This window comes from Denticeps clupeoides, chromosome 18 (assembly GCF_900700375.1).
Source record: "Denticeps clupeoides chromosome 18, fDenClu1.1, whole genome shotgun sequence".
Lineage (NCBI taxonomy): Eukaryota > Metazoa > Chordata > Actinopteri > Clupeiformes > Denticipitidae > Denticeps > Denticeps clupeoides.
In genome coordinates, this window is record NC_041724.1 from 6,275,940 (window position 1) to 6,300,432 (window position 24,493).

Genomic DNA, 24,493 nt, shown 5'->3' on the forward strand with positions numbered 1-24,493 from the left:
GACTTAAAAAAAAAATTGGTGCGACCAGCTGTTCGAGGGGAATTTTTTTTCTGAAAACTCAGCGCGCTTCGTGCAACAAACACGTATTAAGGTCAGTGTCGGATTCTAAACCAATCAGAGATCATGTAGGGCGGGGCCAGCCTCTCATTGGTCCTGGTCCAGAGATTCCTGTGCTGACCCAAGCCCGACAAGTACAGCTTTTTGAAAGCTCGAACCCGACATTGTGGCAGCGGATGCTGGCCAACATGACTGTACCAACATGCTTTGCATATGTTACAAGCCTTTTATAAATTTTTTAACATAATTTTTCACACCTCAGACTTTGCTTTCGTAATCGGCAGAAGCTAGCGTCTGTATCACCGCCTCAGAGTCCATTTTAACGCTAATCAAAATGTGTATTCAACGCGTAACGCGTCCATAAACACGTAATAAAGCGCGTCACCTGGCTGCGCATTTACCGCCCGAGTAAAATGATCAAAACTAGACATTACATGCAGCAGTAAACGTACTTGCCCGGTCTCCCCTCTCCCCGCTGCTTGTTTGAATTTCAGTTCAGTGAATCACTTTCTTGTGGAATTGCGCTTCAAATAAACAACTTTTTGTTACCCAGATTGATATTTAATCATTTACAATTCAATATTGCCTATGTGCACAGTGATTTTGAACGGACAAGAAGCAAACCTGTACAACTGTGTTATTACATGTTTAGCCATAGAAAATTTGGTGCTAATTGGGGTATTTCATTATGAAAGCACGCTTTATAGTAATGAATGCACCAAATCTGAACACACAAACGATCCTATATATGTTAATTCTATGCATATATTAAATAAAACAGCTAAACACTAATTCCTTCCTGAAATTGTATAATCGTCTACTTAGTTTATGACAGTGTTTATCAAATGTTCAAAGGGTCTGTATGAAAGACTGGGATTCTGTATTCTTATTGTAAACCGTGTCTGAGCTACTTTTCACGTCGACATCTCCATATCTCTGCCTGACCCCTAACCGCATGTATGCATGGAACCGATCAGGCAAGTGGACGCATTGAATATCTTATTAAAATATGTACTCAAGTAAAGGTAAAAAGTATGGCTTTTACCTTTAAAGTGTAAACCTGCACTGAGTAATAAAAACGTTACTCAAGTAAATATAACTCGTTACTACCCACCTCTGCTCTCGGCATAATGACAGCTCTGCAGCCATACAGGAAATATCTGCATTGTGGAAGGTGCTGAGGTCGTTCTGGGCGTCTCCCTTTCGGCGTCCCTGTTGCATTTTGCCAAAAATAAACCGCAGCGGGGGACCCCTTGAGCCACCGTACTACAGTAGAGGTGGACAGAAGGAAGGAGAAGGGGGGGTCATGCAATAACAATGCCATAAGAGGAAGCAGTGGGGGTAAACATACATTCTCAGTGAAGCACACTGCTCTGTTTATCTGAAACAATAGGTTATGAAATCTGACTTTTATTGATAGCTTCCCTTTCATTTTTTTTTTTTTTTTTATTTCTAATCGAGAAAAGGACTGTTGATTAACAGATTACGGCCTAGACGGTGAGTTAGAGCCGACAGGGAAGCTGCGCGTCGAATACCATTTTTCTTTTTAGCGGATGGACACCAGGGACAGATGGCTGAAAGAGATGTCCTGTTGCAGCCCGGGGTTTAATTATCTCAGGCTTTGTGGCGAGGTTCTCAGAGGACGTGGCTTTTGAAAGTGCACCTCTCTGCCCGTGTGACCTTTAGCACCAAGCAGTGAATTTGCGCTTCTTCATTTTCACTTTCCACACCCGATATCCACTGCAGACTATGTTGTCACGCACGTGCTGGCCCCTGGTTTTTTGGGGCCACCTCGGAGACTCAAGATATCCGGATTCACAGCGATATTACGACCGTGTTTTTCCCTGGCCACAGCCCACCCACCCCCCCTTTTGAATGTATTTTTAACGCAAAGACAAGCAAGTTCAGCTGGACTTTTGTGAGGGACCGGGGACACACATTAAACGTCAGCGTTTGGACCACTGCTAATAAAGTAATAATCCGGATTTACTCAGTCGCATAACACGTACCCTCGCGATCCGGCCGCAAGCCGGTATGTTGTGTAGCGTGAGCTGCACTGCATTTCAGCAGCTGTGAGAGTTGCGTAGTGTGAATTGAGCCTTTGCGGTGGTTTGAACAGCTTGTTGAACAGTTGCTAGTTTTTTTTTTTTTTTTATTAAAAAAACAGCAGATTACATCCCACCAGAAAATAAATTAGGCTGCCAATTCCACCATCGTATTTACCAACGGCCATGTCCCTGTGAGCATGTTACGGAATTTGCACCCTGCTTCGTGACTTTGATTATGATAAATCGTTTGAAAAGTGTACGGGTGGATGTGAAGCCCTGCCCGCCAACAAAACAAACTGCAGCAAGGCGCCACGGTCCCACCCAAGAGTTGTGTCGAGACGCGTTGCGCCAGCCGGGCCTTTTTCCTGCACTGAAGCGCCAGATCAATTCCTACATAGCTGCCTACGGTTGGGCTTGGACCGGTGGTTTTCGGCAGAGGTCGCCTCCGGCCCGCTCAGCCTGGTTTGCGTTACGTCCTCAGATGGCAGGCGCAGGTACGCGAGGGCTTGGAAGACGTCCTGGAATGCGGGGCCCGTAGACTTGTGGGCACCGGTGCCAGGAAGAGGATGGCACCGAATGGATTGTCTGGAAGCAGCATAGAAATTTATATTAATATTGTTAATTTTTTGTTAATATTATTGCTATTATCAATGTATATCATAAGTATATAAGTGTATCACTTTGACAATTCTATATTTAAAATGTGTGTGTGTGTGTGTGTATATATATAAATATAGAGAGAGAGAGAGTTGTAATGAATCCAGCATTTCACAGAATGAAATCCTGGGAAATGATTGAGTTGCCTCCTCCTCCTCCTCCTCCTCCTCCACCTCCACCCCCCCCTCTTCGTGCAGATTAGCTGCTTTAGCGTGCAGGCGAGCCCGCGCCGCTCCAGCACAGGCCTGACCTACTTTCTGTTCTGCACCACAGCTGGGCCGCGGCGAACGGCGCGCCATTTCCTCGGCTCTAACCCACTGCCAGCCCATCTCTGCCTCCTCCTCCCTCCCTCCCTCCCTCCCTCCCCGCGGACGAAAATCACCCCTGCTTATACCCAAACATGCATGTCACCCGTGACGCGTAGGCGTCATTTTCACAGCAGAGAAGCGCGTGGGAGGAAGTGTGTTGTGTGGGCGCCCCAATCACAGCCCTCTCCAGCGCATGAAAATGCGTGTGGTCCACTTCTCTGATTTAAATAAAAGCGTGCTGTTCAGACACCCAAATTCTTCTCTTTCATCCCCGGGGAAGAGTCACTGCCCGCTCTCACGTTGCACTGTCAGCAGACGAGACTGTTTGATAGGCAGCACTTTTAAATGAATTACAGTCTTGTAGCAGTTCTGCTGTGATGGGATTCAATGGATGAGCAGTAGTGCATTTTGAGATTACGGGACACGTACACCGAACTTGTTCCAAATGGAAATGCAACGGCTGCTTATTGTGCAAACATAATATGCTGTGCACTTCTCACAAATATTTATCTACATGTCGTGCAAACTGTGGCGATATTAAAGCAGAGATCCAAACTTCTCACGCAGTGGCTCAGTTGCACTTCCTCAATGCTTCTCACGCACTTAACAGCAATGTTGGGCACCTTGCCTAAAAAAAGGTAATTAGTTTTAGTTACTAGTTACTTATTTAATAAAGTAACTGAGTAAGCAGGGAAAGTAACATTAAATGTTAAATATGTTAAAAAAAAAAAAAAGAAGAAGAAGAAATTGGACGGCGTGGCTCCTACTACCACGTTCTTGGCCGCTGGTTTTGACAAAGCGTGAGACGATGAGAGGAACTTCGTCAGATCTGAAATGCTCGTTTTCCGATGTGGGTGAAGTTCCTTAGTTCCATTTAATATAAACATTCTTACTTTTCATTCCAACGGGGGTATTGCGAGTATTTCCACTGTAAAAATGCTACCGTGTCTCTCCTGTGCATGTGTGTACCACTTGCTTTATATGAAATGTAAAAAAAAATTGAGTGGTCATATATATGAGCCCCTATACGCTTTCAAAACACACCTACAGTAATGAACCAATCAGCTTTGAAATCACACCTGTGCAGTCAATAATCTTCCTTACAACATTCAATCAGCAAGGAACAGGGCACATGAACACACGAGGGTCCACTGTTACTCATCATGCCAAAGACGAACAAAGGAGACCAAGTCTGTAAGAAACCAACCTGGCCGTGGCCACAAGTGCCCGATTTCAAGAACTATGGAGAGGAGAGGAACCTGGAGTGGAAAATAGATGTCAGCGAGGAGGCCCAGACATCTGCCAAGATGATTGTTGCTGACCTGCTGGTCTGGAGTCAAGCTGGAGTGAAGGAATACATTTGTGATGGCACTTCGTCATGGTTGGCTTCATGGCCGTCATCTCAGAAGAACCCTTTCACTCAAAGAGCTGCACATCAGAGCCTGACTGGGGTTTGCTCGGCACCGTTGGAAAGTTAAAGACGAGTTTTGGAAGTCTCTGCTTTGGTCTGATGAGACTAAACTGGAGCGGTTTGGACGCATGGATGTTGCTTATGTTTGGCGAAAAAAAGGGAGAGTTCTTCAACCCCAGGAACACAGCGGCTGTGGGCATCCTGCTGCATTCAGTGTATGCATTGTTCTGGGAGGGAATAGACTAAAAATGTTCAGAATCAGTGCAGCAGCACAACCGTTTTAATACTAAGGGTATGTGCAGCACATTAGAGAGACGTCTTACAGCAATAATCATCATCATGAAAACAATGTTCACAATGTGGGCATTAAGGAGTAAAGCACCTCCGCGCGCGTGTTTGTGTACATGTTTTTTTTTTTATCCATTTCAGGCACACGGAGTGTTTATGAACTCCTCCATCTTTAGCCTTCGCGTTTACCGCACATTCCCACTGTCCGCGGGGTCACTGACCGAACGTCAGGGGTTTCGCTCTTAACCCCCTGCTGTTCGAGCTTGTGCAGAGCAATCCTGCTGTCACGGTTTCCCTTGGCAACTGAGCGCCCCCCCGTCAGTTTCAGGGTAGCATGATGGGTCTTACATTTACCGTGTGGGCGTCCTAAGTGAGTATTGTAATTTGACCCAGATATGTCAGGCTGACTTTATTTTTTGTTGTGTGTGACTGGAAGCAAGTTAACCTGAACATGGCAATCCTGGATTTGAGCTTCATCTCGAGGTTTGGAATTTCAAAATTAAAGTACCTCAATCCAAATTTGATTTAAATTCATCAGCATCACCCACGGGGTTACTGGGCCTTTGGTGGAGGCAACAGACCAAACCAACAGACCAGCAGCTTTTACTTTCAGCCGAAGTGCAAGTGCAACCGAGGGCCCTTCCATCCTGAGCCTCTGCTGCTCTGAGTCGCCGTCAACCGCTAATCCCAACCAGACTCGACCCCCCCCCCCCACCCCGCTGCACCGCTGGCTGGCTCCCAGGGCCAGCGAATGAAAGCGGTCTTGTGCTTATATAACTGCACAGAAATGGACTAGAGGGGAGGAGGAAGAGGCACCATTAAGAACGGTTGGCTGTGGCTTTTTAGGTTTTTGATGTCATTATTTTTAAGCAGCAGGCTTCCGTAGGCGTCTTCGCATGTAAGCCACCCGTACTGTCCGAGAGTCTACGCTGCGCGTGGGCGTCCTCATCGGTGCCTGGCTGGCGGTGGCGGTGCAGCTCAGCGCTGCCCCCTTGCTGCAGCCTCCAGCTCTGTGGAGTCGGTGATCATGGTGTAATTCAAAATGCTTTACAAATATGAGACAAAGACAAATACAGGATCAATTTTATAGAAAAACTATGGAATTAAAACTGTTGGCATCAGTAAGGTTTTGTGTCTAGATTTGTATCCTCAGACTTGTCTGAGTGGATGTGTGGGGGTTCTGAGATGATTTTTCCTGCCCACTTCTTGAAGTGTGCTGATCCTTGTGGCAGGCAGGAGAGTTTCCCTTCAGTTTGATGCAAATGCTGAATAAAATCAAATTATTTCCTTGAATTTGAACCATTGGTTTTAATCAGATGAAACTTTCTGCCAACAGGCCTGAAACCAACACTACCACAACCACAGCAACAGGAAAGACCACACACAAGACCTGCCTGGTCTGCTCAGATGAGGCCTCTGGATGCCACTACGGGGTTCTCACCTGTGGCAGCTGCAAGGTCTTCTTCAAGAGGGCCGTGGAGGGTAAAAAGAACCCACCTTAACGTTTTCATAAATTATCTGAATGCAATCGCCTCATTTCTTGACCCGTTTTTGCATTTTTTCGCCATCACAGGGCAGCACAACTACCTGTGTGCAGGCAGAAATGACTGCATCATAGACAAGATCCGTCGGAAAAACTGCCCGGCCTGCCGCTTCCGCAAGTGTCTAATGGCAGGCATGAATCTAGAGGGTGAGTAAGTTTTACTTTGTTTTTTTTTTACTGGAAAACTGGAAGCTGTGAGTGTAAAACACACCCTCTGCCACCTCACAGCGCGAAAAGCCAAGAAGATGAACCGGGTCAACCAGAAGATGAAGGGCGTGCAGCAGCCGGCTATAAACGAGATTGCGCCCCCGCAGATGCCCGAGACGCGAGCGATCGTGCCCAAGGTGCTGCCACAGCTGGTGCCCACCATGCTGTCACTGCTGAAGGCCATCGAGCCCGACACCATCTTCGCGGGCTACGACAGCACCCTGCCCGACACTTCCACACGCCTCATGACCACCCTTAACCGACTGGGAGGGCGACAGCTCATCTCGGCCGTCAAGTGGGCCAAGGCCCTGCCCGGTACGCGCCGTTTACCTTCAGTGCCTTGAGTCAAGTCCACATGCCCGAGAGGGGGGTGCGCTGTGTATGCAACACACTTTTAACACACAACTCGTTGGCCCCTGGGCCCAGATATATAAAAAGCTTGTGCGACCCTGATCATCATTGTGTCCATGGGTGCAGTCTTAATTGTATTTTATCTTAAGTAATATATTATTACTTGATATGTAAATTTTCCTTCCAAATATACATACAATTTTTTGGCCTTGGCAATGATACCTGACTAAGATTACCTGTACTGCAGCAAGCCACAAGGAGGTGACTGCAATATTTTCTGTTTCTTATTTCAGGGCTGCACGGTTTGGGGACAAAGTGATATTGCGATTACTTAGTTCAATATTGCGATATGTGATTGAAATATCATAAATGGCACTTGCTTACGTATCTATAAAAACTCACATAAAAATACTCATTACGAAACCTTTCATAAGGCTGCAAATGTTAATTCACAATTCTGCATCTTAATAAAAATAAATAATAAATAAAGCAATAAGAATTTTCTCAAAAACTGGTACATTTTAAGAAAAATGTGCTAAATATAGTATATAGGAACTGCTGGATATAAATGGGATGTTTTATGTGCTCATACTAATTTGTCATGTTGTTCACCATCGTCCGACTCCATATCCATTCCCACCTCGGCTGTCATTGTTGACGTCACACATACAACTTGTAAAATGTGCAGGGTGCTTTAAGAAAGCTGCGCTTTTGGATAGGGTGGGTGTGGCTTTGAATGGCGAACAAAAGAATTGTGGTGTGGATAAAATCCTGTGAAAATTAATAAACCCCCAGCAATAATAAATTCTTGAAATATGGTATTCAGAAAAGGCACAAGCAGTGATCAGTGTTTTACTTAATTATCCACACCAATCTGGATATTGACTGGTTTGCTAAAGTAGTTTACTTGCCGGATAACTGTGTTGCCAGATAACTGATTATTTCCACTTTGTGCATTTGTGCCAGAGAGGTTTATGGTCATATACATTTCTTTAGTCTAAATCTAAATTACAGTTTTGTAATGAATGTAAGTATGCACACACACATATGACACCTATTAACACTTTTATTCTATGCTATTGTGGCCCAGTTCCAAATGGGCATTTTTACATCATATATTAATCCAAATATGTGAATGTACATTTGACAAATTTACAAAGCTGTTGTGTGCGTGTTATTTAGTGCTGTGCTATTTGTCTTCTGGAGGTTTTCGGAACCTTCACCTGGACGACCAGATGACCCTGTTGCAGTGTTCCTGGCTCTTCATCATGTCATTCGGATTGGGATGGAGGTCGTATCAGCAGTGTAACGGGAACATGCTTTGCTTCGCTCCAGATTTAGTCATCAATGAGTACGTATACACGCATCATACGTAAATTTAGGAAATGTGTTGGTTATGCAAATGGGAGCTTTATTAGGCACACATGCACCTCCAGGACAGCATCTCTGAACAGATATCACACCGGGCTGTCTGTTATGTACCTAATACAAAAAATTGATTGCATGAATATTTCCTACATTTAGAGTTGATGTCTTAACAGGCGCTTAACAGTCTGTCTGCTCTCTCTGGGGCGTGCAGGGAGAGGATGAAGCTGCCGTACATGGCAGACCAGTGTGAGCAGATGCTGAAGATCTCAAACGAGTTTGTGCGGCTGCAAGTGTCGAACGATGAGTACCTGTGCATGAAGGTCCTCTTGCTGTTGAGCACGGGTTAGCTTGAACTCTATTGAACTTTTATTACTAAAACGTGGGTAGAAATTGAAATGACAGTTGGTGTATGTGTGTGTTGTTGTTTTGTTTTTTTTTCTTCTTTTCTTCTTAGTGCCCAAAGATGGACTGAAGAGCCAGTCAGTGTTTGATGACATCCGAATGTCGTACATAAAGGAGCTGGGAAAGGCCATTGTCAAGAGAGAGGAAAACTCGAGCCAAAACTGGCAGCGCTTCTACCAGCTCACCAAATTACTGGACTCCATGCACGATGTAAGCTCTCTGGAAAAACAGCGTTTTAATGAAGCTTGCCAAGGAACTCGCTCGGAAGATTATGGGATTGACAACAGTATAAAGCAGAAAGACTGAGGAATGTGTTCTTAGTCCCCCTAATATGTTCACGTGCAGTGAACATATTAGATTCACTTCACGTCATAACGAATACTTTATTATTTTAGTCAGTATGTTTGAAAACGCAGTCAGATAAGGCAGAATTTACCGTGTGGGGAAAAAAGTGGGGACTTAAAAGCTTTGTGGTCACATGTGATTTCTCCATGCTTCACACTCCCTGGTCACATGAGTCACTGGTCACATGGGGGGAGGGGGGGGGGTACTTTTTATGCTATAATGGGTCGATAAAGGGTAAATCCACTGTCTAAATAAATAATATTTGTGTTTTATTAATTATGAATTGAAAAATGTCACATACATTTAAATGTATTCTAAAAACACCAGCAGCGTGTTTGACGACATGATGTGACGTGACTCTCCTCAGATGGTGGGCGGCCTCCTGAACTTCTGCTTCTACACGTTTGTGAATAAGTCGCTGAGCGTGGAGTTCCCAGAGATGCTGGCAGAGATCATCAGCAACCAGTTACCAAAATTCAAGGCTGGCAGCGTCAAGCCGCTCCTCTTTCACCAGAAATGACAGGCTCCCGAATCAGGAACACACAGCCTTAAATCTCCATTGGTCACCTCACTACACTCACGATGCACCATGACGTCCCCAGTGAATGACATGGTGACAGACTGTATGCAAGCCAGCAAGGGCCTCAGAGGCAAAAGAAATGCAAATTGTGCGGTGGGACCGTTTCAAAGACTCGAGGTGATTTCAAGCGAAGAGACTTTTGGTAACGTCACTTAAACATGCACCGTAACCATGGGACATTGCATAATTGCAATTAATAAGGAAAAAAATAACCATAGCTGTTGTCTCAGGTGTTTGAATATCCCGACTTTATGATTACATAGGCAGATATAAAAGCTATCCATATGTAGTGCTGACGTTTATACATTTGTACAACTTTGACATGTGCTCATTGGCGAATGCAGAACCATAGCACTATCCTTCAACAACACATTGTCAACCCCCACCCCCCATGTCTCATTTTTGTGCAGAGATCTCTCTTTTTTTTAAAGTAATTTCACAAATAAGTACAGCACGCAGTTTATTTTTTAGTTGAGCAAGAAAAAAAGTATATTGATCATTAAACAAAGTCTATACTGTCACCTAACCGTCGATTTATGTTTTTACTAACTGATAACAGGTGGGACACGTGCAGAAAAAGGGAAGCGATGTGCCTTTTTGTAACATTGTTGTGTAATTTTTGCCATTGTCCTAACTGTCCACGCAGACATCATGTTATAGCATACAACATTTGTGATAATCAGCTCATATCATGTTTGATTGTATCTTTGTATTTACTTGCACTGGCAGGTATTCCTTCTTCTGCTTCTTCTTCTTCTTCTTCTTCTTGAGGTTGACCATGTTAAGTTTCGGCAGCTCGTTGATCCACAGTCAAATTTCAAGTTAAGTGATCCTTATCCTCTGACAGTCATACTTCTACCATGTTGGTTTCATTGGATGTTTGTTTTCTTTTAAGATGCAAATCTAGCACTTTTACTGTTATTAAAGGCTTTAATGAAGAAGCACTTACGTGGCTGATCTTGATGTGATTTGTGCTGATGGAACCATCATGTGGAACCATCGCAGTTAAAACTGTTAACGATGACATGCAAAAAACACGAATTTAAACTCTTTAAAACTCTTTCTGGTTTCTGCATCTGAATGACGTGCAAAATCGTGACTACAAACTAAAACTCTTCCTGGTATGACACGCTGACATAGAAAAAAAAACAAAACAAGTGAAAACCATACAATCATACCTTTGCTTCACCAAACTTCCTCTTGCCCTGCAGCGCAGCATGACTCAGGTCCGGCCGGTCACCCCCTCGTGTTGAACCTCTTACTCTCAGCACCAGCTTTGATAAGCTTCCTCGTTTCTTTCGACCAGGCAGTTGTTGGTCGGAGGGAGGCGTGTGCCCCCTCGTGTTCTCTGGAATTCTGTCCACACTGTCCACGGTGGTGTACTTCCATGTGCCAAACGTTTCTGTTTTCTGTGTTTTCATTGGGTTTGTTTCGAGTCTGTGCTTAACGAATGATCAAATGTGTGTACGCAAGGATAGAATATTTTCACCTTTTCCTCTGTTCGAACCCATAATGTGTTTATGGTTCATGAATAAAATATCAGATCTGTAGAGCTTATGGTTGCTTGCACTTGCATTGTGATTCTGGTTGGGATTTTTTGCAACATTTTGCATTTATTAGGCTTCATGTTTAACCCCTTTCTGCCTCATTCGCTGGTATTTTGTCCATGACAAATACTAGGGGGAGATGCTCTGTGGTTTTTCTTTTTGTTGTTGTTGTCTTGTTTTAGTGTCGGTCTGCAGCCATTTCCACACTTTTTTCTCTGTGTGTGCTAGTAACAGAACAGAAACACTACAAGAACGTTGTGATTAAACAAATAACAAAAAATTACACAAATGTGCATGGGTGTGGCTTTATTATGGGGTCTCTCTGTATCCTTTGCATTTGGTGACATGAGACACCCCCACCTCCCAGTAATAAAATAATGTATAATGTCTCATATGAACAGTATAAGAGGCCACAGTTCGGTGACATGATTTGACATTTATAATTTTATGTCCACATTTTAAACACTGAACTGTCCCTGAATGACTTGTTGTTCAGCATATTACTCGGCATTGAGTTACTTTCATATTCACAGTTCCATTGTCATTACACAAATTCAGGGAGTATTCTAATTCCAGTATTCTTCTGGAGAAAAAAATTTGTATTTATTCAGGAAATTAATTAGGTTATTTCATGTATATTTCACAAGATATTGCTGCACCTTTATCTTAAAATAAATGTCAGTTTGGTATGAATGTGATCAGTTTATTTGCAGCTGATATCGTTGGTACATTTGATCCATTTTGTTTTAATTCTGACACACTTTATAATGTCTGTAATTAATAAATGGCTGACTTCGTTATAATCTCTCACTGGTACGAATAAATGTGTTGCTTCTTTCTTATAACTCTAGGGGGCAGTATTTCCGCAGAAAACTGTTCACGTCTCATCATGTGGAAACGTATTGATTTTTTGGAGGTGCTACATGTCAGGCAAATCACATTAGGGTTGTTCATAGATGTCAAGTTCGCTAGTTGGCCAATATGAGCTGCAGATTTAAACCTCTGCTTATCTATCCGTGTGTTCGGTTTAGTAGTGGGCGTGGCCCTGAGACGACGCCAAGACTTGTGGATGGGCGTGGCCTTGCGTCACGAGAACTGTCAGTCATTGCTATAGACTCCTCCCATTTTGAACTTTGTTCATGAAAACATCATTACTGTCCGCCTGTAATTACGTTTAGAGTTGGGGTATGTCCGATGGTTTTCACCTGTCCCACGTGTCATGGTGTAAGATCTATCATGCTGAGACCAGTGTTGTCTGAATCAGTGGGGAACTTTAGACCTGATTCTTTTCTAAGGGTCTGTTAATGCCTCTGGAGAAATATTGTTTTTATGCGAGAGAGAGAGAGAGAGAGAGAGAGAGAGAGAGAGAGAGAGAGAGAGATATATATATATATATATATATATATATATATATATATCGCATAAAAACAATATTATATATATATAACAAATGTTGTTGATCAAAGGGTAAGGCCGAGCCCCCACCTGCAGATCCTGCCGGACGGGGTCGTGGGCGGCACGAGGGGTGACGGCGATCCGCACAGTAACGACCTCTCAGTTCGTGGCCGGTGATGTCTGACCACGCCCCTTCGTAGATTATCTCAACAAACGCCGGGTAGCATTAGCGATTTTATCACTAGTTATTATGCACCTGTAATTACATTGGAGAGCTGTTTGCTAGCTAGCCTTGCCTTCTTCCCTGGATGCCAGAACAACTCTGTGTCCTTATTTAAATCATTACATGAAGCCACGTGGTATTTGGCTAACTTTGGCTAAAATTCCATTTCAGACCAGGTTGACTGTCATTTACAGTACAGGCCAAACATTTGAACGCACCTTCTCATTCAATGTGTTTTCTTCATTTTCATGACCATTTACGATTCTCACTGAAGGCATCAAAACTATGAGTGAACACATGTGGAGTTATGTACTTAACAAAAAGTGGAGACCTGGTCTCCACAGTCACCGGACCTGAACCCAATCGAGATGGTTTGGGGTGAGCTGGACCGCAGAGTGAAGGCAAAGGGGCCAACAAGTGCTAAACACCTCTGGGAACTCCTTCAAGACTGTTGGAAAACCATTTCAGGTGATGACCTCTTGAAGCTCATCGAGAGAATGCAAAGAGAGTGCAAAGCAGTAATCAGAGCAAAGAAACTAGAATATAAAACATGTTTTCAGTTATTTCACCTTTTTTTTTGTGAAGTACATAACTCCACATGTGTTCATTCATAGTTTTGATGCCTTCAGTGAGAATCTACCAACTTAAATGGTCATGAAAATAAAGAAAACACGTTGAATGAGAAGGTGTGTCCAAACTTTGGCCTGTACTGTAGATCCTCTGGTGTCGACTTGAATTCTGTCTCGGCCAGTTCGAAATTAATGGCTGTTCCCGTCGAATGAAGACAGAGCATCAACTCTTCAGCCCATAGTTGTCCTTTGAGAAAAGGGGCGTGGTTTTATTTTTTTATATTAAATTTTTTCCAAACTTGGTTAAGTGCATCTTCATGGTGTTATTTTCTTCTCCTTTACAATTACTATAGCATGCCTGATCAACAATAAATAATTACGAGCTCAACTAATTGCAGGTTATGGAAGGCCATGGGAACGTTTCTAAAAAGCAAAGCCCCAGTGTGAGGTGATGACATGATATGTGCGTCTGCTGCAGGTGTGCTGAGAATAAAAGCGGTGCGTACTGGACTCGTGGTCATCGAAGGGATTCAGTCGGGCCTGTACCTCTGCATGGACGCGGCCGGCAAGCTGTACGGCTCAGTAAGTAGCCCCAGTGCCATAGGTACAGAAGGTTTTCCAGGCGTGCCAGGGAATTACAGCCCTACTCACCTCTTCACCCTCAGCCTGCTGTATTGGACGAATGCTACTTCCTGGAGAAGCTTGAAGAGAACCATTACAACACGTACATGTCGCAGAAGTACAAGTGGTACGTGGGATTGAAGAAGAACGGGAGGCCGAAGGATGGCACCAAGACCCACATTGGGCAAAAGGGCATCTTCTTTCTACCACGTGAAGTTGCTGATCACTAAAGAAGACTTAAACGTGACATCAGGTGACCTTTGGCTAAGTTGTGCATGTTTAAGTACATAATTGACAGTCACTTCTGAAATATGACAATATGAAACTATCTAACTATTATAAAACTAAAAACATTTCCTGCTGATTCACACAACAACCACATGTGTGACCTTTATTTCCCTTTAAATAAATTCAGTGTTGTTTTAAATAGGGTGACATGCATTGTTCGATACAATAAGATCATGCCTTAATTAAAAATATATTTGCTGTGAGCTGAAGCTAATGATTTTTTATTCTAATGAATTGATTTTTTCAAAATTATTACATGTTTACAGGTAGCAATTACAAAACATTTACTTCTGCTTAAACCTGCAACTCAGCTATCTGTTGTGGACCTGATTAAGTCAAGACTGGGGTTGAAACGGGAGTGTTTGACTCATACAAACCAAACGTGACATTTTTCTTAAGCCCAGTTCATATATTTTCTTTCCGCTGGGGACCAGATGTTCAGTATAGTTGTTTAGACTCAAGAATACTCTACATCCATTCCAGACACAGAAGACGCTATGATACGTTCCACGTATTTCGACCACATATTCTGTTTTCTTTTCCATTTTGTTGTAAAGAAATTACGCACAAATATCGCTTTGTCGTTTTCTCCCGGCCAACAACATTACATTATACATTTCAATATTACATTGCACATCTCCTTTTCTCCCTCTACACGAGATCACTTGGGGAGGTCATTTCCTCACATGGATTATCCTTCCACTGCTATTCTGATACTGATGCTGGCCTACAAAGCCAGACATGGAGTAGCACCATCCTACCTCACAGCCCTTATTACACCTCGCACTGCACCTCGTATACTCCGAGCCTCCAGTACTGCTCGCCTGGTCCCTCCATCTCTGAAGGTAAAAGGAAGACACTCATCTAGACTCTTCTCCGTCTTGGCCCCTCGGTGGTGGAATGAACTTCCCTTCGAGGTCAGAACAGCTCAGTCACTGAGCACCTTCAAACGGCAGCTCAAGACCTTCCTCTTTAGAGAATAAGTAGATTTACATTTACAGCATTTATCAGACGCCCTTATCCAGAGCGACTTACAATCAGTAGTTACAGGGACAGTCCCCCCTTGGAGCAACTTAGGGTTAAGTGTCTTGCTCAGGGACACAATGGTAGTAAGTGGGATTCGAACCCGGGTCTTCTGCTTCATAGGCGAGCGTCTTAACCACTAGGCTACTACCACCAATTAGATTAAGATGTAACCTTCTTATTGTCTGACTAGAAACTACAACACTACAATAAATAGGTTGTATTCATAGTTGGGGGTCCTAATGAACCAGAACTGATCACTTCATCAAAGTGAATGTAAATGTTACAGCTGTCTTCACATGACCAGAATTTTCTGTCTGGTCTCAACCTCATCACGTCCATCACGGTTCTTTGACAAGCATATTTCATCATAAAATTCTTTGACAAAAACAACACTAAATTGTCCAGAAGTGCAAATCCGCCATCATGTCATATGAATGGTTAAAAAAAAACGGTCTTTGAGATGCTTTCAAAGTAGTGGTTTAATTTTTTTATTACTTCCTCCCACATGCGCAGGCTGGGATTTCTTTTTCCTTTTTGAAACCGCCGTTTTCATTGGCGTTGAAAATACTCGCCCGGACAGCGAAAACTGATTTTTTTTTTTTTTTCAAGGATACTTTAATAAGCATTATTGCTTCTTCCCTTTTTAAAGTGCAAAGGTGACGTGGCGTCGTAAAAACATGAAGCATACGCCTGTTGTGTCCTGCGTCCAGGACAGCCTCCTAGGGCTCCACCAATTTATTGTGGACCTGCATCAGACCTGCAAAACACAACCATTCCCGAAATCAATCCGTGTTACGGTGGAAAAAGGGGAATTGGCTCTTCAGTCGGTCCGACCGCTCGGGTTCACCTTTAAAATACTTCACGGTTTTCACGCGCAACTCGAGGGTGGCGTCGTCGTCGCACACGAAGACGGCCTGGGGATGCTGCTGAAAGGCCGACACTGTCCACATGTGGTTCACGCCCTCCTCTATCGCCTTGTACAGCGCAAATGCCTTGTGGGCTCCAGTGATGAGGACCAAGACCTGTGGACAAGGTCAAACAAAGTGTCAAAAATAAAAATAAATCAGATTATCACCGGCACGGCGTAGGCAAATTTAAAGCCTGACCTCCCGGGCGTCCATGACTGTTCCCACACCCACGGTAAGAGCCATCGTGGGCACCTTTGACAGGTCACCGTCAAAGAACCGGGCATTGGCCAGTATCGTGTCCATGGCCAACGTCTTCACTCTGGTCCTCGACACAAGACTGGAGCCGGGCTCATTGAAAGCGATGTGTCCGTCCGGTCCAATACCTGACAAAGGTCTTTAACATTCAATAATTCACACATATTTATATACGTGCAGTAACATTCAAAATCTTACGACTCATTTAGAAACTTCCTCATTCTTACGTGAAAAATGCCATAAATGTAAGAATTATGCAACAGACAATCTGCTATTGTGAATTTTTTTTCTAATAATAAGAGAACTTTTAAAGTGCCAGAGTTGGGTTAATGAACTTGACGCTGATAAAGTTCCCCTCTACGTGTATGAAGATAGTCCGTCTTCAATATCTGGCCTGGACCGTTGACCTATTTGACCTCTTTTTAAGGCACCAAACGTTTGCTTCCTATCAAAAACAAGGGAATTCATAAATGGCCCTAAACATTTGAATGGAGACCCGTGGATGGGTCGAATCCCACCTCCCACAAACAGTTCGATTCCTCCAGCCGCCCTTATCTTGTCCTCGAAGGCCTGGCACTCGGCCTGAAGGTCGGGGGCATTGCCGTCCAGGATGTGGGCGTTCTCCGCCCTTATGTCGACGTGCCTGAAGAAGTTGGTCCACATGAAGGAGTGGTAGCTCTCCGGGTGGTTCCTGGGGATCCCTGCGCGGCGTTGCAGAGACAGAGACATGAAGCACTTGGCACGCCCGCGACAAGCACGAGGCGTCCACACCTACCGACGTACTCGTCCATGTTGAAGGTCTTGACGTATTTAAAGGACAGCTCCCCGCTCTTGTAGTACTCTATGAGTTTCTTGTAGCACCCCAGAGGTGTACCCCCTTAGAAACACGTTATGAGGGAAGCACGTGATTTATGGAGGAAGCACATGATGATCGACCATTGTCTCCCCCCCCCGCAGAGCCCCTACTCGCCTGTGGGGAGCCCCAGAGTGAAGAGCCGCTCCGGCCCGGGGTTGAACTGGATTATTCTCCTCCGGATGAACTTGGCCGCCCACTCGCTGGCTTCGTCGTAGTCCTGGAGGACGATGAGCTTCATCGTGGGGTTCCGCTCTCTGACTCGGACCAGCCGGACTCGACTTTAACCCGCCATAAAACGCGCAGTGATTCACGGGATTGCAGTAGCGCGCGTGGGCCGGACTTTTTTTTTTTTTATTATTATTATAAAGTGATCGATTGGAAAAAAGAGAAATGAAATTGCACGCCCTGCACGTGACTACGTGGAAGCGTCACGTGACCCGACCTGGAACGCGAACACGCGCAACAAGAAGCACGGAACGAGAGCGCGTTTCTCTTCGAAAATGCGCGATGTTTTATTACAACCCAAAAGTTTAACAAAAGAAACGTGAACACGTAGCAGGAAATAAAAGAAGGCGGAATGCTGCGGTGTGATTTTAATTCATTAAAAAAAAAAAAAAAAAGACAGAAAAAAAAAAACATGCACATCTGCAGGCCACCACGGGGACAGGAATCAGCACCATTGAACCGCAGCACCGCTCTAGTGTTGCATTAACGTTGGAGGATCGGTGGCCCTCAGTCGAGGTCCATGTCTGGCTTGGGGCCTGCCGCGTCCGGGCCCTCCGCGGCCGGCTGCCCGGAGCCCTCCTGCCCGTTGACCGGTCCGTTCTGCTCCGGGGACGCGTCCTCCTTCGGCACCTCCACCTTTGGCTTGGGTTTGGTCACGACGGGGTTGCAGGTGTTGAAAAGCTCCTGTGGAGTAAATCCATGCGAGTTACTGCAACAACCACTCGTGTTCTACTACTGTACTACTTGAGCAAGTCCCCACACGCTGCTCCCCGAGCACCTTTCATGGCTGCCCACTGCCCACTAAGGGCGATGGGTTAAATGCAGGGGACACATTTCGTTGTCTCACAATGACAAACCACGGTTTACAAGGGTTGCATTTGATTTAAATCGCTCTAGTCTCGTGGGTAAGACACTCTGCTATGAACCAGAAGACCCACGTTCAAGACCCACTTACAACCATTGTGTTCCTGAGCAAGACACTTAACCCTGAGTGTCTCCAGGGGGGGACTGTCCCTGTAACTACTGATTGTAAGTCGCTCTGGATAAGGGCGTCTGGTAATCACTGTTGTAAATGTAATGCTCTGGGTAATTTTTGGTGTATGTTTCTATAATGTCGCCACCGGTCACCTTTGTTTTGGACTGTATTTCTGTCACTTTCACGGCAGGCTCCTCAGCGAGGGACTGTTTACTCTGCTGGTTCATTTTGCTGTTCATCCAGATCATGACCTCGTTCACCATCTTGTCAACCTTGTCAACCTCGGCTTCCTCCAAATGCTCATACTGCTCCTCCTGGGAAAAAAAAAAAAAAAACATCTTATTTCAATATAGCCTAGCAGGTAAGGAAGTGGGCGTCTTTCATGGCTGCCCACTGCTCACTAAGGGTGATGGTTAAATGCAGAGGACACATTCCGTTGTGTCACCGTGTGCTGTGCTGCAGTGTTTCAAAATGACAATCACTTCTCTGACTAGTTGGTGACTAGTTGAGTGTGTTAACTTTCCCCCAGCACTTACCACCGAATTTAGTCTTGGATTAGATCTACAAAGTGCGCTACCTTTGTTTTGTAGGCCTCCACTATCTTCATGTACTGCTGGATCTGCTTCCCCAGCTCGTCAAAGGCCTTCGGTCGCAGCTCCGATTCAGTGTACCGGTTCTGGATGGGCCGCCCCAATTTCTGCAAAGCATCCACAGATTCATGCCCGTGCCCCCCGTGTTAACAAAGCATGCGGACCATTTCAAATATAGCAAATATACCTTCAGATCATCCAGCTTCTCTATGTACACTTGTTTCGGTTGGTCCTCGCCTTCCTCGTACAACCAGTTTTCTGTGTTCTCCAGCTTTACAGAGAAGGCATCTCTATCCTGCGTTTATTTTACGACATCTTTCAATTAATACGATGATTACTTCACGCTCAACACATACAAAAAGGTCGAACCTTGAGCTGTTAAATCATTAACATACTCACGTTTTCATCAACAAACTTTTCATAAATGCCGTGCAGTTTGTCCCTCATGTCATACACATACTCCTCGACATAATTCTTAGCATCGTTTCGCTCCTTTTCCAGCTTGTCCTGCATGATCATCTTGCCCTGTTGGAACATGGTGTGGTTACCACAGATCTGTACACACAAAACTAGTTTGAAAATGAGTTTGTGAAAAGTGTAATTAAAAAAAAAAAAAAAGGACTGTACCTCATTCTCAACAAACAGATTCAACATGTCATTAGCCAACTGCCACTGGGGGCTGTTCTCAATGGGAAGCTCCAGTATTTTCGTTTTGACTTTAGGCTTCTTGGCCTGTGGTGGCTGGTCAGTCTTCTTCTCCTGCTTACCCTCTTCTGCTGAAGTCTGGCCAGAGAATAAAAAATTATATATCAAAACTGTCTGAGACAAAAGATCTGCCTTGCAGCAACTGTCACCACTGTTTAAAATGGCAATGAAATGGTTCAGGTCTAATACCAATCCAATCTTCTAACCTACACTGCTTCATCAGTAATGCATGAAAGCGTAGTCCTTTCTTTTATTTTTTGTTTTAAGACAACAGGCACCCCCAACAGACCCGGGTTCCAGTATAGTACAGCTAAGATAATGGTGCAAAAAGTCATTTTTATTTCAGTCGAGGAGGAGGACCAGAACCAATTCCTTACGATGACCATGATTGTTTCGTTCTGACAGGGCTATCTTTGTCCACTTACACCTGAAAAACTCACTGTATTCAGATTATTGAGCCTAAATCTATTCTGATTACCTCCATTTCCTCGGCCTCTGATCTTTTTTCCCCGTCTCCTGTCTCCTTCGACCTTCTGTTCTTCGGCCTCTGTCTGCATGTCAGAGAACAGAAATGAATAAATTGATAGAATCAGAGCTCTTCTGATCATCTGAAATGAAGGATGTTTGATGTGTGTCGGACCTCTCCGCCCTTCTCCGCCGTCTGCTCGGTTTCCATCAGCTCCTCACTCTCTTCCAGCTTTTGCACCTCCACCAATGACGCACTGGACACGCTGAAGATGCCATGGATGTTCATTCGCACTTTTACCTTTACCTTGGAGCTCTCGCCGGAGGCCTGAGGAACCACATTCTGGATCACATACTGACCTATGAGATATAAAAAAAAAACAATCAAGTGTAATTAAAAATGAAAATTAGTCAAAAACTACAGGATAAGTAAAGAAGCTCACGTCCTTGCCTATTGTAGGATCTGGATAAGGCAGTTCATCAGGACAGTTGTAGTATGCTTCGAGGGAGAAAGGCTCCTTCCGGTAGAAAGTCAGCACTTTGGAGAAAGGAACAGCATGGTTCTTGGGGAACACCTCACAGTCGCTGGAAAAATGAAACGGCACATGATGCACCAGCACACGAGTGTTTAGGGCTGGAAAGATCCTATGAAATATTCGCAGCCCATACCTCACTCCTTCTTCAGCAGCAGAGCTCCATTTCAGTGAAATGGAGTACGGCACCACATCCGTAATGGAAAACTCGCGCACTTTAAAAGCAGGAGACCAGATGGCACACTGGAAGCACAAAAAAAAAAAAAAAAACACAACGAAACATGTGATGTCAGGACAGGAATAAACATGACGGTCATAAGATCAGTTTCTACACACAAAAACAATCCCAACCAAGTACAAACTTTTAAATGTGCTGCGTGCTGCATAGACCTCTTACGCATAAAAACAAGGCCCCATTTAGGAAATAAAAAGTGCAGCTATGTGACCTGCAGGGCACATCCTCTGGCCACCGCCTCGTCAGCATTGAGGGTCGTGCTCAGCTCCTTCCCGAAGAAGCTGCTTATCCGCTGTTTGACCGAGGGGATCCTGGAGGCCCCGCCCACGATCTCCACAGCATATACGTCCTCGCTCTTTAAGTCTTTGAGAACATAAAAAACACTTTTCAGATAGTGACCCTGCCTACTTGCACGACTTTGATCAATATGTTCACCTTTGTACAGGTTTGTATGTGGAATGCCATTTCATTTAATTTAACTTCTACACCTAAATGACAAATTAAGGAATTTAATCTATATGGATATGAAATGTTCTGGAATATCTAATCCCACACAATGCAAAGAAAAAGACAAAAAGAAAAAGCCCTGAAGACAATTTCCACCACCTACTTGCTTGTTCCATTAGACGGCGTAGAGGAGCCTCCACCCTGGATAGAACGTCGGCACACATCTCCTCAAACTGGCCTCTGAAACAGCGTTTGTGACAAGTCAGAACCTCATCGCCTCCCGCCGCCACACCCAGGAACACTCAAACCGCCACTCGCCTGTTGAGCTGCCCAGAGACGTCAATGTCATTCATGAAGCACTCGATGTTGAGCGGCAGGTCGGAGGAGTTGGCGCTCATCAGCTTCTTCAGCTTCTCGCACTCCTGGTAGAGGCGGACCAGAGCGCGGGGCTTCGACCTCACGTCCAGCTTGTACTTTTTCCCGAACACGTCGCAGAAGTGCTGCACCAGCAGCTCGTCGAAATCTTTACCTCCCAAATGCGGGTCGAAGGCTGTGGCAAGAACCTGGAGCAACAATTCCTTTCAATCTGCATATTCATAACGACACAGCACGAGCATTTATTTGACCTTCCCACTCAGTGCATACCTTGAGCTTCCCTTTGTTAAAGGCACAAACTGACACCTGGTACCCAGAATGGCCCAGGTCAATAAACACCACTGTTCTGGGCTTCTCCTCGGGCGCCGGGAGGTCCTGCTTATAAATCCCGTAGGCCAGTGCCACTGCAACATGTACATGCACGTTTAATGCGGCCAAAACCGCAAGCAAATTATCGACATGCGGATGTAGAGGTCAAAGCTCCACCCACCAGCAGTCGTTTCATTCATAAGCCGCAAGCAGTTGAGGCCAGCGATCTGCGCAGCGTCCATCACTGACCTCCTCTCTGCATCAGTATAGTAGCAGGGGACCTGTAAGAATGAATAAACCACATAGAAGGCGAAAATAGATGGTAATAGGATGTTTTTTTTTTTTTTTTTTTTTTTTAAACCAAACCGATAAAACCCCAATATGAACAAAAAAACTGAGTAGTGAAACGCCCTGTAATTACACGTGTATACACTTGCAGTGACCGCACAATGACGATCAGCAGAACTCACCGATATGACGCAGTCCACAACAGGCTTTTTCAGGGACCCTTCCGCCGTCTCTTTCAGCTTGGTCAGCAACATGGCTGTAATTTGCTCAATGCTGAAAACCTTCTCCTCTTCCAAGTACATCACCTACGATGACAACGAGAAAACGGATGCGTTCGTCCCGCTGTGTAAGCGTTCACACGGGATCCGTCTGGCAGCTCCAGTTTCCTCCCGTAATCCACATACATGAACTGTTGCTATCTACTTTGGCCCGTGGGTGGGTATCAGTGAAGGCTTTTTTCTAGCTGGGATAGGCTTTGTGTACAGGCCGGTTTTACTCAGACTCTGCTTGACAGAAGAGTGCACAGACCACTGGACAACACAGAACATCATTCAGCAGACTAACTTCTGAGATCGATGGGAGGTGAGCATCAACGACCATGAGAAGCCACTGGAGGCTTATTGGCTGGCTGAAAAGCTCAGCCTTGTTAGCACGGTCAGTTGTAAGATTAATGTTAATGGCTGTTTAAAGACAGAATCTTAAAGAATCTTTAGCTGTAGGCAAAATGTGTAATCTGAGAGATGAGCCAAAATCTGTGCCGAGACTCTCGGAACCTCTGGTGGGATTGACTGATGTGAGTGGACAGTCGGACCCGGGGAGGTGCCTCATACAGCCGGTTTGTTACCTTAATGCCAGTCGTCCCAGTAGGCATCTGCGAAAGGTCGTAGACGAGGCTGGACCGCACGCCCTGGACGAACGGGTCAGAGAACGCCCGACCGTGGAAGCGCTTGAATCCCTGCACAGTGTTCTTGCAGTTGGTCACCATCTGTTACCGTGGTGAACATTACACACTGTTAACACCAGGAGTACCAGCGTGTCAGGAGTATGACATCATTCCAATGGGAGCTCCGCATTTGGCGTATTAATCATGACATCCCTCATCTGCCAAAAACTGGGTTAAAACTATGAAAACGTATTCCATACGTCTTACCTGGCTTTTTGCAGCCGCCCCAATGGAGCGATTTCGTGGGCCAAAGGAAACGCATGACCTGAAACCAAATGTCATTATTGTGACTAATCAGTCGACCCGTCAACGCACCAACCCGTTGCCTTTAATCCATCCATCAAATGGTGAACATTAACCGATTCATTCTTTCGTTCCTTCCTCCCACCACCTCTCATCCACCCAAATCCCTGCAGATATCATGCACCCTACGAAGCCCGGCTTTCACACCAACTGGCATCACAGTCCGGCAACGTCCGTGGCACCACTGAAGACCAACATCGCCAGTTGTGGACTGCTCGGCTCGAATGGAACGTTTCCCATTGTACTCACGGCGTGCACCGGTCGCTGTACTCGTTGGCCGCGGTTTCGATGCCCCCGGCACGGGCTACGGCGACGTAGCAGCTCTGGAAGCCCACGTCGAACCCCACCACGGACATCCTGCGGCGGCGGCAGTAGAGCTACGAGGCGCAAAACCCGCACTGGTTCGCGTGAGCCGGTCAAATACTGGAGTCGAAACGCCGAATGAAACGCCGAACGCCTGGATTCATTAAAACACCCCGTCTGTCTTGACCCTGCTTGGTTGCCAGATTCTGTAGCGCGAAACGAGCAACCTCGTGCCGGCAATGCGACAGAAAATATATTTGTTCAAAGCATTTTATCAGACATGTTTTTCTTTCCGCTGGTGTCTAACATCATCAAAAACTGAAGTTCATTAACAACTGCCATAATCGCGAAATCCTATGTGAATAAAAGACAAGATTGTTGTACCAGGCGTAGAATCGGCTTATCTGGCAACGTCAACATCTTCCGGCACCTTTCGCTTCATAATAAAAGCCCTTCCATTATAGCCGGATTTAAAATGAGCCAACACACCAAGCACTGAGCATTATTTCCCCAATAAATATGATTTCGTCGTATTAAAATATT

At 45.0% G+C, this 24,493-nt stretch overlaps 5 protein-coding genes across 6 annotated transcripts in view; 2 read left to right on the top strand and 3 right to left on the bottom strand.

Moving 5' to 3' along the window:
- kctd16a (potassium channel tetramerization domain containing 16a) overlaps positions 1–1,232 on the bottom strand; it is a 24,153-nt gene extending 22,921 nt beyond the window's left edge. The window contains exon 1 of the mRNA XM_028959987.1: positions 1,172–1,232. The gene's annotated coding sequence lies outside the window, so the exon portion shown is untranslated. The remainder of the gene's footprint in view (positions 1–1,171) is intronic.
- The window catches only part of nr3c1 (nuclear receptor subfamily 3, group C, member 1 (glucocorticoid receptor)), a 14,707-nt gene extending 3,585 nt beyond the window's left edge, over positions 1–11,122 (top strand). For both annotated transcript variants that reach the window (XM_028959986.1, XM_028959985.1), the window contains exons 3-9: positions 6,106–6,251; positions 6,343–6,459; positions 6,541–6,834; positions 8,077–8,221; positions 8,450–8,580; positions 8,693–8,850; positions 9,353–11,122. In XM_028959986.1, the coding sequence (XP_028815819.1) occupies positions 6,106–6,251; positions 6,343–6,459; positions 6,541–6,834; positions 8,077–8,221; positions 8,450–8,580; positions 8,693–8,850; positions 9,353–9,505 (1,144 nt within the window). In that variant the 3' untranslated portion in view covers positions 9,506–11,122. The remainder of the gene's footprint in view (positions 1–6,105; positions 6,252–6,342; positions 6,460–6,540; positions 6,835–8,076; positions 8,222–8,449; positions 8,581–8,692; positions 8,851–9,352) is intronic.
- A 1,209-nt stretch (positions 11,123–12,331) lies between these two features.
- Positions 12,332–24,426, top strand: fgf1a (fibroblast growth factor 1a). The gene is made up of 5 exons (XM_028960907.1): positions 12,332–12,336; positions 12,579–12,655; positions 13,778–13,881; positions 13,965–14,173; positions 23,761–24,426. The coding sequence occupies exons 1-4, from the start codon at positions 12,332–12,334 to the stop codon at positions 14,148–14,150; spliced, it is 372 nt and encodes a 123-aa protein (XP_028816740.1). The 3' UTR covers positions 14,151–14,173; positions 23,761–24,426.
- Positions 15,719–17,600, bottom strand: gnpda1 (glucosamine-6-phosphate deaminase 1). Its single transcript, XM_028959988.1, has 6 exons — positions 17,368–17,600; positions 17,173–17,274; positions 16,916–17,098; positions 16,341–16,525; positions 16,082–16,256; positions 15,719–15,991 (listed from the first exon to the last, which is right to left on the bottom strand). The coding sequence occupies exons 1-6, from the start codon at positions 17,489–17,491 to the stop codon at positions 15,954–15,956; spliced, it is 807 nt and encodes a 268-aa protein (XP_028815821.1). The 5' UTR covers positions 17,492–17,600; the 3' UTR covers positions 15,719–15,953.
- On the bottom strand, positions 17,898–24,333 carry hspa4b (heat shock protein 4b). The gene is given in 18 exon segments (XM_028959983.1): positions 17,898–18,162; positions 18,607–18,768; positions 19,032–19,151; positions 19,232–19,339; positions 19,444–19,569; positions 19,672–19,827; positions 20,228–20,574; positions 20,666–20,799; positions 20,884–20,990; positions 21,194–21,345; positions 21,593–21,669; positions 21,748–21,992; positions 22,075–22,208; positions 22,295–22,394; positions 22,584–22,706; positions 23,246–23,386; positions 23,552–23,609; positions 23,897–24,333. Coding segments are annotated over 18 exon segments (2,574 nt in total). The 5' UTR covers positions 24,004–24,333; the 3' UTR covers positions 17,898–17,985.
- Positions 24,427–24,493: the final 67 nt, after the last annotated feature.